This window comes from Bombina bombina, chromosome 5, assembly GCF_027579735.1.
Source record: "Bombina bombina isolate aBomBom1 chromosome 5, aBomBom1.pri, whole genome shotgun sequence".
NCBI classification, from domain to species: Eukaryota; Metazoa; Chordata; class Amphibia; order Anura; family Bombinatoridae; genus Bombina; species Bombina bombina.
In genome coordinates, this window is record NC_069503.1 from 616,566,178 (window position 1) to 616,587,248 (window position 21,071).

Here is a 21,071-nt window from a genome sequence, read left to right on the forward strand (position 1 = left end):
ACTTCAGAAATAGCACCAGGAACAGGAAAAACTTCTGGAATAACCACAGGAGATTTAAAGACCTTATCTAAATGTTTAGATTTAGTATCAAGAGGACCAGAATCCTCAATTTCTAAAGCAATTAGTACTTCTTTAAGTAAAGAACGAATAAATTCCATTTTAAATAAATATGAAGATTTATCAGCATCAATCTCTGAGACAGAATCCTCTGAACCAGAAGAGTCATTAGAATCAGAATGATGATGTTCATTTAAAAATTCATCTGTATAAAGAGAAGTTTTAAAAGATTTTTTATGTTTACTAGAAGGAGGAATAACAGACATAGCCTTCTTGATGGATTCAGAAACAAAATCTCTTATGTTATCAGGAACATTCTGAACATTAGATGTTGATGGAACTGCAACAGGTAATGGTACATTACTAAAGGAAATATTATCTGCATTAACACGTTTGTCATGACAATTAATACAAACAACAGCTGGAGGAATAGCTACCAAAAGTTTACAGCAGATACACTTAGCTTTGGTAGTTCCAGCACCAGACAGCGATTTTCCTGAAGTATCTTCTGACTCAGATGCAACGTGAGACATCTTGCAATATGTAAGAGAAAAAACAACATATAAAGCAAAATTGATCAAATTCCTTAAATGACAGTTTCAGGAATGGGAAAAAATGCCAGTGAACAAGCTTCTAGCAACCAGAAGCAATAAATAATGAGACTTAAATAATGTGGAGACAAAAGCGACGCCCATATTTTTTTAGCGCCAAATAAGACGCCCACATTATTTGGCGCCTAAATGCTTTTGGCGCCAAAAATGACGCCACGTCCGGAACGCCGACATTTTTTGGCGCAAAAGAACGTCAAAAATGACGCAACTTCCGGCGACACGTATGACGCCGGAAACGGAAAAGATTTTTTGCGCCAAAAAAGTCCGCGCCAAAAATGACGCAATAAAATGAAGCATTTTCAGCCCCCGCGAGCCTAACAGCCCACAGGGAAAAAAGTCAAATCTTTAAGGTAAGAAAAATATTTGATTCAAATGCATTAGCCCAAATATGAAACTGACTGTCTGAAAATAAGGAATGTTGAACATCCTGAGTCAAGGCAAATAAATGTTTGAATACATATATTTAGAACTTTATTAAAAAAGTGCCCAACCATAGCTTAGAGTGTCACAGAAAATAAGACTTACTTACCCCAGGACACTCATCTACATGTTTGTAGAAAGCCAAACCAGTACTGAAACGAAAATCAGCAGAGGTAATGGTATATTTATAAGAGTATATCGTCAATCTGAAAAGGGAGGTAAGAGATGAATCTCTACGACCGATAACAGAGAACCTATGAAATAGACCCCGTAGAAGGAGATCATTGAATTCAAACAGGCAATACTCTCCTCACATCCCTCTGACATTCACTGCACGCTGAGAGGAAAACCGGGCTCCAACCTGCTGCGGAGCGCATATCAACGTAGAATCTAGCACAAACTTACTTCACCACCTCCATAGGAGGCAAAGTTTGTAAAACTGAATTGTGGGTGTGGTGAGGGGTGTATTTATAGGCATTTTAAGGTTTGGGAAACTTTGCCCCTCCTGGTAGGAATGTATATCCCATACATCACTAGCTCATGGACTCTTGCTAATTACATGAAAGAAAGGAATAATGTCCATAGAAGACACCATTAGACTGATAACTTTCATACACTGAGCCACCAATGGATTTGAGGTGGATTGCAGGGAAAGGCAAGCCAAAGCTAGCTTTGAACATCTCTGTTCTGTCAAAGATCCTCATGGAAAGTGAGTTGAGGATGGTACCCAGATAAAACACCCTGGTGGAGGGAATCAGAGAATTCTTTTTGAGATGTATCTTCCAACCATGAGTCCAAAGCAGACTCAATAGTGAGTCCAAATGATCTCTTGCCAAAGGAAAAGAGGATGCTTGAACCAAGATATTGTCCAGGTAAGGAGCTACGGCAATACCTTGAGATCTCGCTACGGCTAGAAGAGCACCCAGAACCTTTGTAAATATTCTGGGAGCAGTAGCTAAAAAATTGTTAAACACTTCAATTCTAGGATAGGACGGAAAGTTCCCTCCTTTTTGGATGCACTAATAAATAAGCCTCAACTTCAGAGGTCCCTCCTCCGATCCCTCAAGGGTACAGTAACAAAACCGATACTGTGAGCTTTTTTCAGACGTCCCTTAGGCGAGAAACATATCCCCTAAATAAAATCAAAGGATTTACCCCTCAGAAATCGCATCATGGGGCACACACACATCTCCTCAAAAGGTGCGACAGTTCTCCTCCTCTGACAGGGACCTGGGTGGGAAAAAGGATAAGCAGTGTAACTCGTCTACACGGATTTCCTATGGGTAGTTAGTAAATTATCCATATGTCTAACAGAGAACGTTCCCTGATGCATAAAAATCTAACCTTCACCACTACTCTCACTGAGAGATTTTATATGGCTATTCCAATAGTCCTCTCTTGAAGGGAAAATACCCATTAAAAGGGCCATTTTCTTTCTTCTAACACTTTCTCTGCCATCCTCCTTTAGTGACGAAAGGCAAATAATGACTGGGGGTATAGGGAAGTGGGAGGGATATTTATAGTCTTTGGTTGGGATGTCTTTGCCTCCTCCTGGTGGCCAGGTATTGATATTTCCAACAGTTATGAATTAAGTCGTGGTCTCTCCCTGCCATGGGAAGGAAAATAATAATAATAATAATAAATAGCAGGCAAGTCTTCCTTCCTCAATCAACATAATGATCCCAACTAATAAATTCTAACATTAAAGAGACCAGAAACCCCAAATTTCTCTTTCATGACTCAGATACAGTATACAATTTTAAACAACTTTCCAATGTACTTCTATTATAAATTTTGCTTTATTTTCTTTATATCCTTTATTGAAGGAGCAGAAATGCACTACTGAGAAATAGCTGAACCCATCAGCTACTCTTAACCACCAATCAGAAAGTGCAACCCAGATGCTGAACCAAAAATGGTCCGGATTAGAGATTCTAGCTTTTTTAAATAAAGATAGCAAAAGAACGAAGAAAAATTGATAAATAGGAGTAAATTAAAAAGTTGCTTAAAACTGCAGGCTCTATCTGAATCATGAAAGAAAAAAATGGGTTTAGTATCCCTTTAAGTTTCCAAATTAAAAATTAAGATTTTTTTATTATTATTATTTTATTAATATTATTATTCACAAAAATGTATTTAAAATGAAAAAAGTAGCTGTTCAATTGACACGTACATTGCAGTCTGTATAAGCCTTATAGTGATAAAAAAAAGAAAGAAAAAAAAGTGTTGCATGGTTATGTAACTCCAGATTTGCATACAATTTATAGACTGTGAGACTAAACACGGTCATATAAAAGAGGAAGAAATGCTACAAGTCTTTATGAGCATGTGTTTCATTAAAGAGACACGAAACTCAAAATGTAATCCCTCTTAAAATGTTTAAAAAATGCATAGTGAAATAACTTTGCAATGGGTTTTCATTATTTATGTACACTGCTTTACTTGTAAGATATTTAAATAGCAGCTTCTCAACTACCCAGTGAGTGGCTAGAGTGCATTCTGTAGAATTCAGAATTTTGAACCTCTTAATCGTTGCAAAATTATTGCTTAAAAGGGATATGAAAACCAAGTTTTGTCTTTCATGATTCAAATAGCACAGGCAATTTTAAAGCAGCTTTATAATGTACTCCTTTTATCAAATTTTTTTCGTTCTCTTAGTAATTTTATTTGTAAAGCAGGAATGTAAGCTTAGGAGCTGGCCCGTTTTTGGTTCAGCGCCTGGGAAGTGCTTGCTGATTGCTGGCTACATTTAGACACCAATCAGAAAGTGCTAACCAGGTACTGAACCAAAAATGGGCTAGCTCCTAAGCTAACATTCTTGCTTTTTCAAATAAAGATACCAAGAGAACGAAGAAAAGACAACAATAGGAGTAAATTAGAAAGCTGCTTAAAATTGCATGCTCTATCTGAATCATGAAAGAAAAAATGTGGGTTTTATATTCATTCAAATAAGTGCAGTAGTTCATTTATATCTGCCCCTAATTGGAGATAAGAAACATACCCAAGGCTTTTCAAGAGTTATGTCCTTGGGCTGCAAAACTATTACAATTTTACAAGCAGATCCTTTGCAGTGCAATGATTGAAGGGACGCTAAATACATTTCATTCACCTCCCTCTATGGGAGCCGCCATTTTGGAACCTAGGTTACACTGCAGGTATCTGAAGGAGAGTTGCAGCACATGTGCAAACAGGTCAGCACTGAAATGCAGTAAAAGACAGATTTCAACATGGCAGCACCTATGACTAGAGGGAGGCGAGGACCTAAACATTATGCTAATAAAATGTTTTAAGTATTTAACTACCATTTAATTATGGATGCATAGAAATTACTTTAATATCCATTTAAATTATTATTTCCATTCATAATAAAAACACATTTTCAGATTCAGCGATTGCATAAGAGAGGATGTTTTCTAGGAAGTATTCTATTATATGTTTTCCATATAAACTAGTAAAATTGGCCATTATTACTTTAACTAAATATGTGAGCTTAGTTGTTTTTTAAATAGCTGGCATGGTGTATTCTCGTTTACTGTGAACACATGATCAACCATTGCCACGAGCATGGATGCCAAGGAACCTACTTGTTTAATGCTTAGACAATTAGCAAGAGAGCACCTAAAGCCAGTCATAACTACAGCTACTTTCAAGGCTGTCAAGCCAGTAGCTGTACTACTTTCAAGGTGAAAGAGGTTTACTGGAACACACAATAGCAATTTAGAGTTGCAGGACTGGTTTTGCAAAGTTTAGCAAAAGGAACTTACTTTCTCCACCATGAGAGGGGCATTTCAAGCTGTTTCTCAGTACGGCCCATTGCAGCGACAAAGGCAAAAGGCCAAGCCAGAAGCATCATAAAGGCCGCAAAGAAGAGGCGGATAGGAAATAGTGTCAACGTCATGAAGAAGATCTAGAATAGACCGAGAAAAAAGAAAAAAAAAAGTTGTTCCATTAGATTTATTCTCATATACGGAATCTTAGACAAGCAATGATGATTGTTTTAATTTAAAAAAAAAAAAACATTAAAAAAGGGACACTAAAGTCATAATTAAACGTTCATGATTCAAAAAGATGCAATGTTAAATAACTTTTTAAAAGACTGCTGTTATCAAATGTACTTTGTTCTCTTGACATTCTTTGTTGAAAAGCATACCTCAGTTCACGTACCACAAGGATCTTTTTATACAATACATTTTTTGGCAATTACTATCCCTTTAAGAACTATACTGTACATGCACTGAGAAAATTACTCACTTCAATAAAGTTATTGAAAAAAAAAAAAATTATATATATATATATATATATATATATATATATATATATATATATATATATATATATATATATACACACACACACACACATATATATACATATATATATATATATATATATATATATATATATATATATATATATATATATTGCAACAAATTAAATGTTTTAGGTAGCTAAATACATTGTATTTTCAAGTTTGTTAAAAGGTTTCTTGTTAAAGTGATGGGGTAAATGAAGCATTTTGAAAATGTGTCAATAAAATCTACATTGTTCAACTTGCTTTAAAAGTTGCGTGAAAGGATACATTTCTAAAATGATGTCCTGCTGGATATAAATTGCTCTACACTCCCTTCCTAACCGTTGATGTAGAATAGTGACATATAGTGCAGTCTAACCCTGGAATGCGTGCCCCAGGAAACACCTAAAAAGACAATGGTAATGTATGGGAATTTAGATTTAGGAGGTAATTTGCTATTTATATATTTTAGATGCTTTGCACCTAAATCATAACTATAGCTGGCAACATTCCAGTAAACAGTAAATTGCTAGTACCATGCCTATTCACTGTTAACTTCTACATAAGAGTTAGTTCACTATGGGACCAAATGTCCACCCGCACGGTTTAGTATCGGGAGTGAGCCAAGGTGACCCAATGGGCCATGTGGCACGCTTTACAATGGCATTGCAGCCCTTTATGTTCAGTCATAAAATAAAGCAGGATTTAGTAGGTAGCAGAGGCTTTTAGAGGTGAGGAAATTAATCATTTAAATTCAGTTTGTATTTACAATGAAAACAGCTTTGATACGAGTGTTGCAACTGTAACCAGTGGGTTATAGTCACCTAGATACTAATTAATCATTAAAGGACCAGTAAACACAGTAGATTTGTATAATCAACAAATGCAAGATAACAAGACAATGCAATAGCACTTAGCCTGAACTTCAAATGAGAAGTAGATTTTTTTTCTGACAATTTTAAAAGTTGTCTTTTTCCACTCCGCCTGTACCATGTGACAGCCATCCGCCAATCAGAAATGCATACACATACCATGTGACAGCCATCAGCCAATCACAAATGCATATAAGTTTATTCTTGCACATGCTCAGTAGGAGCTGGTGACTCAAAACGTGTAAATATAAAAAGACTGAGCACATTTTGTTAATGGAAGTAAATTGGAAATTTGTTTAAAATTGCATGCTCTATCTTAATAATGAAAGTTTAATTTTGACTTGAGTGTCCCTGTAAATGCATTATAAAAGTAAAGAACTGATGCTATTCCCTGCCTCCTTCTAGTCATGGAAATATTTTATTTTTATTCTCTTTTTTTTTTTTAAATTACTTTATTCCCAGTTATACAAAACTATAGACAGGGGTTTCTATAAACCCATTTATTTACAAAGTTATTGAAATAATTTATAATTCTGAATTAATGCTTCAATGCAAAATAACTACTACTAATAATAATAATGGATTTAGGTAATATGGTTAAGCCAAACATACAAATGTACAACATGAAGAATGTATATAGAAAGGCATAGGGTTATTTATCTCCAGGGAATATTATTTGTAGATGGGGATTCATTTTCTGTTACTGCAGGTCAAAATAACGTGTTTATTAAAAGCACCCACACAAAAAATGCATGAGGGAAAACTGCAAATCATAAAGGCTGAGAGGGAAGAAGAAAAATAAATAATGCTTTAAAAACTATTACACTGACAACTGGTACTCAAAAATCTTCTATCATGTATATGAAAGAGCAGCAGATAAATATATTAGCCTCACATGAATAAAATACTGATTGGCTGACAGGAACAACTTCCAAAAGAAAAATGCCTATTCAGTACAGAAAGATCCCATTTTCAAAAAACAAACCACTGAAATACATTTTATTCAAATCTCTTTTAGATGATACAGGAGAAATTTAAGGTAATTCTGGAGGTGAAGGGATAGTAAGGATACATCCATCACATTCCATAACCCTCCATAGTGAGATAAACGACATTGAATTGAAAGCTAAAATTTGCCTTGCTAGAATTGTTTGAGGGGCCACGCAGAACTAACTTCAATAATCTTGTCAGACCAGAGAGATTTAGATCATCAGGGCCTTAGATAATGGTGATAAGCAGAGGCAGTGAGTGATGAGGTATGTTTGTAAAGCACAAACAGAGGAGAAATGATTAATTTCACTTAAAGGGATACTAAACCCATTTTTTTTTCCTTTCACAAGAGTCAGAGCATGCAATTTTAAGCAAATGTCATTTACTCCTATCATCAATTTTTCTTTGTTCTCTTGCTATCTTTATTTAAAAAGCAGGAATGTAAAGCTTAGGAGCCGGACCTTTTTTGGTTGAGAACCTGGGTTATGCTTGCTTATTAGTGGCTAAATGTAGCCACCAATAAAAGCAAGTGCTATCCAAGGTTCTGAACCTAAAATGGGCCGAATCCCAAGCTTTACTCCTGCTTTTTAAACAAATAGCAAGAGAACAAATATAAATCTTAGGAGGTGGCCCATTTTAGGTTCAGCACCCCAGATAGTGCTTGCATATTGGTGGCTACATTTAGCCACCAATAAGCAAGCATAACTCAGGTCCGGATTAAAAAATGGGCGGGATCCGAAGCTTTACTTTCCTGCAATTTAAATAAAGCTAGAAAGAGTGCGAAGAAAAATTGTTCATAGGAGTTAAATAAAAGTTGCTTAAAATGACATGCTCTATCTGAATCATTAAAGAAAAAATGTGGGTTTAGTATCTCTTTAACTGAGGATTTAATTGGTTGACTTGAGGTGAGTGGCACAGTCAGTGATTGGCCACCTACAATATTAAAAAGGATCACTGCAAGGGCTATCCAAGGCAAAAGGTACTTAAAAGGGACACTCAACCAAAATTAAACTTTCATTATTCTGATAGAGCCATTTTAAACAGCTTTCCAATTTACTTCCATTAACTAAATGTGCAGTCTTTTTATATTTAAACTTTTTGAGTGACCAGCTCCTACTGAGCATGTGCAAGAATAAGTGTATATGCATTTGTGAATGGCTGATGTCTGTCACATGGTACGTGTATGCATTTGTGATTGGCTGATGTCTGTCACATGGTACAGGGGGAGTGGAAGAAGACATAACTTTTAAAATTGTCAGAAAAAAATCTACTACTCATTTGAAGATCAGACTAAGTGCTATTGCATTGTCTTGTTTTCTTGCATTTGTTGATTATGCAAATCTACTGTGTTGACTGGTCCTTTAAGCACCAAGATTATTTCTATAAGAGATTTGACCTCCTTAAAAAAGGGACATGAAACATTTTCTTTTCATGATTTAGATCGATAATACAATTTAAAAACAAGTTTCAAAATTTGCTTCATTTGTTCAGCATCCTTTTTTGTTGAAGCAGCAATGCACTACTGGGAGCTAGCTGAATGCATTGGGTAAGCCAATAACATGAGACAGATATGTGCAGCCACCAGCAGCTCCTAAGCCTACCTAAAGGGTACCAAGAGAACAAAACAAAAGGAGATAATAGGAGTAAATTGGAAAATTGTTTTAAATCCCTATCTGAACCATGAAAGAAAAAAAAATCCATGTCCCTTTAAGAAAAGACATTAGGCAAAAAAAAAATGTGTATATATATATATATATCCAAGTTAATTTGATCTAAGAAGTGAATTGAAAAGTCTCATAAAATGACACTATCTATAGTTTAATTTTGACTTTCTTGTCACTTATATTTTTAGTGCTTACTGTCAGTTGTGTGATAACTGTGAAATTAGAGCTTTAGAAAGTACTTCTTTTTTTTTTTTTTTTAAAGGGACATGAAACCCAATATTTTTCTTAAATGATTTAGAAAGGAGCATGCAATTTTAAACAACTTTCTAACTTACTTTTGTTATCAAATTTTGCTTCATTGTCTTGATTTCATTTATTTAGGGAGCAGTAATGCCCTTCTGGGAGCTAACGGAACACATTGGTAAGCCAATAACAAGATGCATATATGTGCAGCTACCAATCCGAAGCTAGCTCTCAAGCATACGTAGGTTTGCTTTTCAGCAAAGCACACAAAGAGAACTAAAATAACTAAGTCAATTAGATAATAGAATTAAACTGGAAATGTGTTTAATAGTGTATGGTCTATTTGAATTGTCAAATAAGCTAAATTTAGGTTTTATGTCCCTTTATTTTAGAACAACCTATTTTGGAACATTTGCAGATGTGGAGGTCATATGTCATAATATGACATGTATGTAAAAATCAATACATCATACTGAATATAAAATGAGTCACATGGATATTAATTGTATGCAGATATTAATTGTATACACTTTCACATCGTGACACAAAATATTTCCATAAATGTGCCTTCTGTAAAAACAGATTTTACTAACAAAATGACAGTTACATAAAAACTCTGTATACAAATCTTCTGCATTGCAGCAAATTATATTGAAAAACATTACCTGCCTGCGGGTAACCTCTGCACCTGCTGTCTCCTACCAGCTAGGTTTTGCACCCTACCTGCTCTGTCTCCAACTGTACACTGCCATCCTGCACAGTAAAGTTATAGCCAAATTCTGCATGTTAATTTGCTATTCTAAAAGAATAAATATTTAACTTTTGATTTGTTAAAAAACATTGAACACTAGATTATTATTTTTTTTGCTTAAATGTTTTGTAGAAGATTCATTTATAGAGCCCATCTCGGAGTGTTTTTGTAAAAATGTATAGTTTTGCTTATTTTTAAAGGGACAGTCAAGTCCAAAATACATTTTCATGATACAAATAGGGCATGTATTTTAAACAACTTTCCAATTTACTTTTATCACCAATTTTGCTTTGTTCTTTTGATATTCTTAGTTGAAATCTAAACCTAGGTAGGCTCATATGCTAATTACTTAGACCTTGAAGGCCGCCTCTAATCTGAATGCATTTTGACAGTTTTTCACCATTAGAGGGCATTAGTTCATGTGTGCCATATAGATAACATTGAGTCTACGCACGTGAAGTTACCTAGGAGTCAGCTCTGATTGGCTAAAATGCAAGTCTGTCAAAAGAACTGCAATAAGGGGGCAGTCTGCAGAGGCTTAGATACAAGGTAATCACAGAGGTAAAAAGTGTATTATTATAACTGTGTTGGTTATGCAAAACTGGGGAATGGGTAATAAAGGGATTATCTATATTTTTAAAAAACAAAAATGCTGGTGTGGACTGTCCCTTTAAATAACATTGTGCTGATTATCAGACTCCTAAATAAGCCCCAACGTTTTAGATGTATACTGATGTCTACAGACTCCTGATAACTCCAGTTTGCATAATGGGTCTTTTCATATGCTCGGGAGTGCCTGTTTTTCCTACTTTCCAAGACCATTTCACTGGGTGTCCCAGCCTAACCTCATCAACAGAGCTTCTAAGTAAGTTTTGAAAAGGTTTTATACTGGATTTTTAAATCAGTACCTGTGCATATTCTTCTTAACAGTAGTGTCTATTACATGCGGTTACATGAAAATTGTTGTATACGGTCCTTTAAAACTCGGTTTGACGCAATCTCAATATTATGCTTTGTACTTCACATGCATCTTTGAGAATGCAATTTGTAACACAAGGACTGACATGTGGTTTAAAGTGAAGGTAGACTGATGAATGAAAGCAGGTTTTTTAAAAATACTATTAAAAACAGGGGCACTTTCATTCATCAAAGTTTACAAAGCAGCCGTTTTGATTAAAAACTTACCTTTTTTTAATTTCACAGCCAGAGCAGCTTCCCCCTCCTGGAAATCCTCTCTTCACACGTCAGCAATGACTAATCCAGCTTCCTCCAATTACAGCATGGCCTCAGGCAATGACTACCCTGGGGGGAAAAGCCGTGATTGGAGGAAGCCGGATTAGTCATTGCTGACGTGTGAAGAGAGGATTTCCAGGAGGAGGAAGCTGCTCTGGCTGTGAAAAGAAAAGAAAAAAAAGTACGTTTTTAATCAAAACGGCTGCTTTGTAAACTTTGATGAATGAAAGTGCCCCTGTTTTTAATAGTATTTTTAAAAAACGGGCTTTCATTAACCAAAGTTTTCCTTCACTTTAAGGAATGGTGCAGGAATCTCTAGAGACTGTATCTAGCATTAATACTGATGGTGAGAGTCCACAAACCATTACTCTTGGGAACTAATACCCAAGCTGTGCAGTCCACAAGCAATTGTGTGCGCAAAAACATTTTTAAAGGCAGGCACTTAATTATCAGACACTGCTGCCTCAAGGACTTTCCTACCAAACACATAAAAGTGGTATAATTTAAAGAATGTATGCTGCTAGCTAGCAAATTTATTCAATATAAGCCTCATTCTTGAAAATCCAAGAAGAGGAAACTGATCTAGAGAAATGTGCAATAATGAGTTTTGGAAAATACTATCCTCGCCTCCAAGTAAACTTTGGTAATCCAGAGATTTAACCAAAAGAGCTAAAGAAACTGATGTTTGTATTAAGCGTGTTGTATTTTCTTTGTAAGAATTATAACAAATTCAAAAGTGTGCTCACATTTCAGAGAAATATAAATCCCATGGGTGGATAGTCTTCTTAAATTTCTTACTATATGAAGTCAGAGTAAAGAAAAATAGGGGGTAATCAAAAAGGAAGGCAAACTATAAAGAACAGAAGTGAAGAAATGTATTCCTTAATAATAATAATAATAATAATGGAAAAAAAATGGAAACAAATATTAAAACAGTTTTTACGGATAACCTTAATCTGTTGAATAACAGCTGGCCCAAGCAGCCTTAATTTCTCAAGAAGGATTTTCTCTTTCTAAAGAAGCTATTTTTATCTTTCTCACGTCTTCTTTTTTTTTTCCTTGTGTTGCGTTGGCAGATGCCAGACGGAAGTATTCACACAATAACAGAGGGTGATTTTAAACTATTCAGCATTATATATGCATCTTCCTGCTGAACAACACATCCAGTTTACTTAAAGTACCAGTAAAAAGTTAAAAATAAACAAAACAAAAAAACAGCAAAAGGAAGAAGTATCTCCATTCTCACAAACAAACATTTAATTATCCCATATCTCTCTCTCTCACTTTGTGGCTCATTATACTGGTGGAGAATGAAGACTTTAGTAACTTAGATTTATATTCACCAATAAATCTCTTTGCACTTAAAGTAAAGCTGACTTAGTACTAGTGGTTATATGGTCTCTGATTTTTGATATAGAAAGAAATGCCGTTCAGAACTCTGATGGGATGGGTACCAAACCCCTATGTAAGTATATACCCCTACCCCTCCTCAGAGAGCAATTTCACACAAAGCCAAATATAACCTATTTGGAAAAAGAGAGGAAAAGGAAACAAAGGATTTGACCACAAGAAGAAAAGGTGCTAAATTATTTACCAAGCTCAACAGGCCTTCATATAAATCTACATAGAGTGTGATATATCTAGATTCATATGTATTCTTCACACTGGAATCGGCCCATTATAGTACTCATAGGTAGATACTATCTTATTTTCCGCTGAGTTTAAAAGCCTCAAATACTACTCATCTCTTCTAGTCCACTGGCTTGCCCACTGTGGAGATTTTTCTTGTGACCTTATTCATAGATGATTGGATAAAGCAAACTCTTTTTCACCCACTCTATGATAATACTTAAAAAACAAAGAAAAAACTAAATTTATACTTACCTGATAAATTTATTTCATTCATGCTGGTGAGAGTCCACTATCTATTACTTCTGCCCACTATTAGGAGGAAAACATCCCAAAACTGCCAAGAGCACTTCATCCCTCCCACCTTACTGGTTTGCCAGTCTGGCGTATAGCCAAGCAAGGAGAAGTAGCAGAAAAGGTAGGAAAAGGACAAAGCAGGGAATATTGCAAAATAGAAACGTCGACAGAAATAAAAAAAATGCAATAATTAATACAAATTGAGCGGAGCTCGTGGACTCTCACCACCATGAAAGAAACAAATGTATCAGGTAAGCAAGGCGCTTTTGGTTAAAACTGATGCCGCCATATTTTTCGCTTGATGCTAATAATGTCAACAACAGCATCATAGATAAAAGCATTTGCTGACCTAATAAACTTCAAATAACCATGAAAGTCTTCATGAATAGAATCATCTGAAATCTGCTCAGAAAAAATGAGTGCTACAGAGAGTAGAAGCCGCAGCTACACAAGCTATACTGATAGCTGGCTTAAAAATAACCTGCTTGAAGAAAAGCCTTTATGCAAGGGTGGAGGACAAACTCCTTTAGAGGGAAGAACAGTTTTTGACTGGTTAGAATACATAAGGTGACCCCATCCATGAATTGAATAGCTGAGCTGGTGGGGTAACTAAAGCAAGCTTGCAAAAACACACTTAAAATGTATTATATTATATAAGTGATCAGAGGATCTACCCTCTAAAGGATCTGAATTTAATTAAGTGGGGACAGTTCTAGGGACTTAAAACAGAAAAGTCTGAGAACAAAGTTAAACAGCAGAACAATCAATAAGGACCCCTTTTTAAATTATGCACACATACAATTATACCAAAACTAATAAACTGCAGTGGGGAAATCGTACCCCTTCCTCACAGAATATGTAGGGAAACTGAGAAGAAAACCTTCAGCAGTAGGTCATAAAAACCTCATGATTTTAGGATGTCAGGGTTTTAATTTTGTTTTTCTGCTGTGTTTCCATGCTATTAAAAAAGGCAAATGTTTCTGGGAAGAATGATTTTTATTACTTACATCTGGTGAAGAAAATACCAGATGCAATACCCCTTTTCAGAACAGTGATTTTTGTGAGTCAAATGTTGTCACCCCAGAGTGACACAAAACAGCAACATAGAAACATAGAATTTGACGGTAGCTAAGAACCAAAAAGGTCCATCAAGTCTACCCATATTACTTTTTCCTTAGGATAGCCTTATGCATGCCACAGGCATTTTTAATTATTTTACAGTCTGTGTTTACAACCTCAAATGGAAGTTTATTACAAGAATCCACCACCCTTTCTGTAAAAAAAAAATGCTTTCTGTAACTTTAGATTGTGACCGCTTGTTTTGGCATTTATTTTTTTGTGAAAAATGCTTTCAGGTTACATCAGATATGACACTCTAGGATATCTTAAGACATGTTTAAATAACTTATATGTAACTGGGTGACCAAATATGACAGACATGTAAAGACTTTCTCAAAGTCTTAGAGAAATTGCAAAGTTTAAAGCGTGAACCACGTCAGTCAACGTAGTTTGATCCAGTGTGTCTGCTTACTATGCATCTAGAATAAAGGATTTTTAACTTTTCTTCCATCCTCTGAGTTCTGTGACAGAAAATTTGACTAATAAGGCTTGACTAGGATGTGCAGTGATTCCCCAGTTACAGTATGTACATATCTAGAGCACCTTAATTCTTCACCTTCCTCCTGGGAGGTAAAGATAAGACTGGCATACCAGTGAGGAGGGATGGATGAAGTGTTCTTGGAAGTTTTGGCAATCTTTACCTCCTTAGAGTGGTCAGGAGTTGAATTCCAGGAGAAATGGATAGTGGACTCTCAATCACCTTATGAAAGAAATAACAAGAGAAAAAAAAATATGAAGTAAACTAGAGGTTACATATGAAAGCTATGACCCTCTTAAGAATCAGAAAATGATTTGGCACATTCAGCAAAACCATGAACGAATTAATTAGTTCTTAATGAATGTCAGGTATGATTAACATTTTGGCATTGATTTTTTCATTATACAAAATCGAACATTGTTATGCACACTGTAAACTGTAATGTTACTATAATTAAAATTTGGCACAGACCTACATTTGTACACTTTCTCAATTTCAATTTAAAAAATGATGACTTTTTTTCCACTATTATTTTTTTTATTTGTAAAGTACCAAAATATTCCATTGTGCTACAATTAGACGTGACAATTGTAATAGAGAGACAAGCTATCTTTTTCATGTTTCTAACAAGCTTGATATCTAGAGCAGTCAGGACCAACTTCCGAACACATGGGGGCCTCAGATCAATATTTTAGGAGCCTTAAGGGCTGCATGTAAAATGTATCGCTATTTATCTAACAAATAGGTTTGATAAAAAAAAAAAAAGTGAAAATAACTTATTTTTTGGATTGTGGATTATTTTTTCAGCGTAATATGGCTGTTTTTATTTTATTCCCTCCCTCTCTAGTGACTCTTGAGTGGAAGACTCCACATCTTGGGTATTGATATCCCATATGTCACTAGCTCATGGACTCTTGCCAATTACATGAAAGAGAAAACATAATTTATGTAAGAACTTACCTGATAAATTCATTTCTTTCATATTGGCAAGAGTCCATGAGCTAGTGACATATGGGATATACAATCCTACCAGGAGGGGCAAAGTTTCCCAAACCTCAAAATGCCTATAAATACACCCCTCACCACACCAACAATTCAGTTTAACGAATAGCCAAGCAGTGGGGTGATAAAGAAAGGAGTAGAAAGCATCAACAAAGGAAATTTGGAAATAATTGTGCTTTATACAAAAAATCATAACCACCATAAAAAGGGTGGGCCTCATGGACTCTTGCCAATATGAAAGAAATGAATTTATCAGGTAAGTTCTTACATAAATTATGTTTTCTTTCATGTAATTGGCAAGAGTCCATGAGCTAGTGACATATGGGATATCAATACCCAAGATGTGGAGTCTTCCACTCAAGAGTCACTAGAGAGGGAGGGAATAAAATAAAAACAGCCATATTACGCTGAAAAAATAATCCACAATCCAAAAAAAAAGTTATTTTCACTTTGAAAAGAAAAAAACTTAAATCAAAAGCAGAAGAATCAAACTGAAACAGCTGCCTGAAGAACATTTCTACCAAAAACTGCTTCCGAAGAAGCAAATACATCAAAATGGTAGAATTTAGTAAATGTATGCAAAGAGGACCAAGTGGCTGCTTTGCAAATCTGATCGACTGAAGCTTCATTCTTAAAAGCCCATGAAGTAGAGACTGATCTAGTAGAATGAGCTGTAATTCTCTGAGGCGGGGTTTGACCAGACTCCAAATAAGCTTGATGAATCAAAAGTTTCAACCAAGAAGCCAAGGAAACAGCAGAAGCTTTCTGACCTTTCCTAGGACCAGAAAATAAAACAAATAGACTGAAGTCTTCCTGAAAATTTTAGTAGCTTCCACATAATATTTCAAAGCTCTTACCACATCGAAAGAATGTAAGGATCTCTCCAAAGAATTCTTAGGATTAGGACATAAAGAAGGGACAACAATTTCTCTACTAATGTTGTTAGAATTCACAACCTTAGGTAAAAATTGAAAAGAAGTCCACAAAACTGCCTTATCCTGATGAAAAATCAGAAAAACATAATTTATGCTTACCTGATAAATTTATTTCTCTTGTAGTGTAGTCAGTCCACGGGTCATCCATTACTTATGGAATATATCTCTTCCTAACAGGAAGCTGCAAGAGGATCACCCAGCAGAGCTGCTATATAGCTCCTCCCCTCACATGTCATATTCAGTCATTCGACCAAAGCAGACGAGAAAGGAGAAACCATAGGGTGCAGTGGTGACTGGAGTTTAATTAAAATTTAGGTCTGCCTTAAAGACAGGGCGGGCCGTGGACTGACTACACTACAAGAGAAATAAATTTATCAGGTAAGCATAAATTATGTTTTTTCTTGTTAAGTGTAGTCAGTCCACGGGTCATCCATTACTTATGGAATACCAATACCAAAGCTAAAGTACACGGATGAAGGGAGGGACAAGGCAGGAACATTAAACAGAAGGAACCACTGCCTGAAGTACCTTTCTCCCAAAAATAGCCTCCGAAGAAGCAAAAGTGTCAAATTTGTAAAATTTTGAAAAGGTGTGAAGCGAAGACCAAGTCGCAGCCTTGTAAATCTGTTCAACAGAGGCCTCATTTTTAAAGGCCCAGGTGGAAGCCACAGCTCTAGTAGAATGAGCTGTAATCCTTTCAGGAGGCTGCTGTCCAGCAGTCTCATAGGCTAAACGTATTATGCTACGAAGCCAAAAAGAGAGAGAGGTAGCCGAAGCCTTTTGACCTCTTCTCTGTCCAGAGTAAACGACAAACAGGGAAGAAGTTTGACGAAAATCTTTAGTTGCCTGCAAATAGAACTTCAGGGCACGGACTACGTCCAAATTATGCAAAAGTCGTTCCTTCTTTGAAGAAGGGTTAGGACACAGTGATGGAACAACAATCTCTTGATTGATATTCCTGTTAGTAACTACCTTAGGTAAGAACCCAGGTTTAGTACGCAGAACTACCTTGTCTGAATGAAAAATCAGATAAGGAGAATCACAATGTAAGGCAGATAACTCAGAGACTCTTCGAGCCGAGGAAATAGCCATCAAAAACAAAACCTTCCAGGATAACAGCTTGATATCAATGGAATGAAGGGGTTCAAATGGAACGCCTTGAAGAACATTAAGAACTAAGTTTAAGCTCCACGGCGGAGCAACAGTCTTAAACACAGGCTTAATCCTAGTAAAAGCCTGAACGTCTGGAACTTCAGCCAGACGTTTGTGTAGAAGAATAGACAGAGCAGAAATCTGTCCCTTTAACGAACTAGCAGATAAGCCCTTTTCTAAACCCTCTTGTAGAAAGGACAATATCCTAGGAATCCTAACCTTACTCCATGAGTAACTCTTGGATTCGCACCAATATAAATATTTACGCCATATCTTATGGTAAATTTTTCTGGTAACAGGCTTCCTAGCCTGTATTAAGGTATCAATAACCGACTCCGAGAAGCCACGCTTTGATAGAATCAAGCGTTCAATCTCCATGCAGTCAGCCTCAGAGAAATTAGATTTGGATGTTTGAAAGGACCCTGAATTAGAAGGTCCTGTCTCAGAGGCAGAGACCACGGTGGACAGGACGACATGTCCACTAGGTCTGCATACCAGGTCCTGCGTGGCCACGCAGGCGCTATCAGAATCACCTAAGCTCTCTCCTGTTTGATCTTGGCAATCAAACGAGGAAGCATCGGGAATGGTGGAACACATAAGCCATTTTGAAGACCCAAGGGGCTGTCAGAGCATCTATCAGCACCGCTCCCGGGTCCCTGGACCTGGATCCGTAACAAGGAAGCTTGGCGTTCTGGCGAGACGCCATGAGATCCAGATCTGGTTTGCCCCAACGAAGAATCAGTTGAGCAAAGACCTCCGGATTAAGTTCCCACTCCCCCGGATGAAAAGTCTGGCGACTTAGAAAATCCGCCTCCCAGTTCTCTACGCCTGGGATGTAAATCGCTGACAGGTGGCAAGAGTGAGACTCTGCCCAGCGAATTATCTTTGAGACTTCCAACATCGCTAGGGAACTTCTGGTTCCCCCTTGATGGTTGATGTAAGCCACAGTCGTGATGTTGTCCGACTGAAATCTGATGAACCTCAGAGTTGCTAACTGAGGCCAAGCTAGGAGAGCATTGAATATTGCTCTTAATTCCAGAATATTTATTGGAAGGAGTTTCTCCTCCTGAGTCCATAATCCCTGAGCTTTCAGGGAGTTCCAGACTGCGCCCCAGCCTAGAAGGCTGGCGTCTTTTGTTACAATCGTCCAATCTGGCCTGCGAAAGGTCATCCCCTTGGACAGATGTGGCCGAGAGAGCCACCATAGAAGAGAATCTCTGGTCTCTTGATCCAGACTTAGTAGGGGGGACAAATCTGAGTAATCCCCGTTCCACTGACTTAGCATGCACAATTGCAGCGGTCTGAGATGCAGGCGCACAAATGGTACTATGTCCATTGCCGCTACCATTAAGCCGATTACTTCCATGCACTGAGCTACTGACGGGTGTGGAATGGAATGAAGGACACGGCAAGCATTTAGAAGTTTTGATAACCTGGCCTCTGTCAGGTAAATTTTCATCTCTACAGAATCTATAAGAGTCCCTAGAAAGGGAACTCTTGTAAGTGGTAATAGAGAACTTTTCTCCACGTTCACCTTCCATCCATGCGACCTCAGAAATGCCAGAACTATCTCTGTATGAGACTTGGCAGTTTGAAAACTTGACGCTTGTATCAGAATGTCGTCTAGGTACGGAGTCACCGCTATGCCTCGCGGTCTTAGTACCGCCAGAAGTGAGCCCAGAACTTTTGTAAAGATTCTTGGAGCCGTAGCTAATCCGAAGGGAAGAGCTACAAACTGGTAATGCCTGTCTAGGAAAGCAAATCTTAGGTACCGATAATGATCCTTGTGAATCGGTATGTGAAGGTAGGCATCCTTTAAATCCACTGTGGTCATGTACTGACCCTCTTGGATCATGGGAAGGATGGTTCGAATAGTTTCCATTTTGAATGATGGAACTCTTAGAAATTTGTTTAGGATTTTTAAGTCCAAGATTGGTCTGAAGGTTCCCTCTTTCTTGGGAACCACAAATAGATTTGAATAGAATCCCTGCCCGTGTTCCGTCCGCGGAACTGGGTGGATCACCCCCATTAGTAAAAGGTCTTGTACACAGCGTAGAAACGCCTCTTTCTTTATTTGGTTTGTGATAAACTTGAAAGATGAAATCTCCCTCGTGGAGGAGAAGTTTTGAAGTCCAGGAGATATCCCTGAGATATGATCTCCAACGCCCAGGGATCCTGGACATCTCTTGCCCAAGCCTGGGCGAAGAGAGAAAGTCTGCCCCCCACTAGATCTGTTTCCGGATAGGGGGCCCTCTCTTCATGCTGTCTTGGAGGCAGCAGCAGGTTTCTTGGCCTGCTTGCCCTTGTTCCAGGACTGGTTAACTTTCCAGCCCTGCCTGTAACGAGCAACAGCTCCTTCCTGTTTTGGAGCGGAGGAAGTTGATGCTGCTCCAGCCTTGAAGTTACGAAAGGCACGAAAATTAGACTGTTTGGCCTTTGATTTGGCCCTGTCCTGAGGTAGAGCATGGCCCTTACCTCCCGTAATGTCAGCTATAATTTCTTTCAAGCCGGGCCCGAATAAGGTCTGCCCTTTTAAAGGAATATTAAGCAATTTAGATTTAGAAGTCACGTCAGCTGACCAGGATTTAAGCCATAGCGCTCTGCGCGCTTGGATGGCGAATCCGGAGTTCTTAGCCGTAAGTTTGGTTAAATGTACGACGGCATCAGAAACAAATGCGTTAGCTAGCTTAAGTGCTTTAAGCTTGTTCATAATTTCATCCAATGGAGCTGTGCGAATGGCCTCTTCCAGAGACTCAAACCAGAATGCCGCTGCAGCAGTGACAGGCGCAATGCATGCAAGGGGCTGTAAGATAAAACCTTGTTGAACAAACATTTTCTTAAGGTAACCCTCTAATTTCTTATCCATTGGATCTGAAAAGGCACAACTATCCTCCACCGGGATAGTGGTACGCTTAGCTAAAGTAGAAACTGCTCCCTCCACCTTAGGGACCGTCTGCCATAAGTCTCGTGTGGTGGCGTCTATAGGAAACATTTTCCTAAATATGGGGGGAGGGGAAAAGGGCACACCAGGTCTATCCCACTCCTTGCTAATAATCTCTGTAAGCCTTTTAGGTATAGGAAACACGTCAGTACACACCGGTACCGCATAGTATCTATCCAACCTACATAATTTTTCTGGAATTGCAACCGTGTTACAATCATTCAGAGCCGCTAATACCTCCCCTAGCAATATGCGGAGGTTCTCAAGCTTAAATTTAAAATTAGAAATCTCTGAATCCAGTCTCCCTGGATCAGATCCGTCACCCACAGAATGAAGCTCTCCGTCTTCACGTTCTGCAAACTGTGACGCAGTATCTGACATGGCTC

The 21,071-nt window shown here is 37.4% G+C and overlaps 1 protein-coding gene across 1 annotated transcript in view; it reads right to left on the bottom strand.

Annotated features, from left to right (window-relative positions):
* Positions 1 to 21,071, bottom strand: part of LPCAT1 (lysophosphatidylcholine acyltransferase 1) — a 451,016-nt gene that overhangs the window by 276,518 nt on the left and 153,427 nt on the right. Inside the window, exon 2 of the mRNA XM_053714577.1 lies at positions 4,853 to 4,995. Coding sequence (XP_053570552.1) covers positions 4,853 to 4,995 — 143 coding nt within the window. The remainder of the gene's footprint in view (positions 1 to 4,852; positions 4,996 to 21,071) is intronic.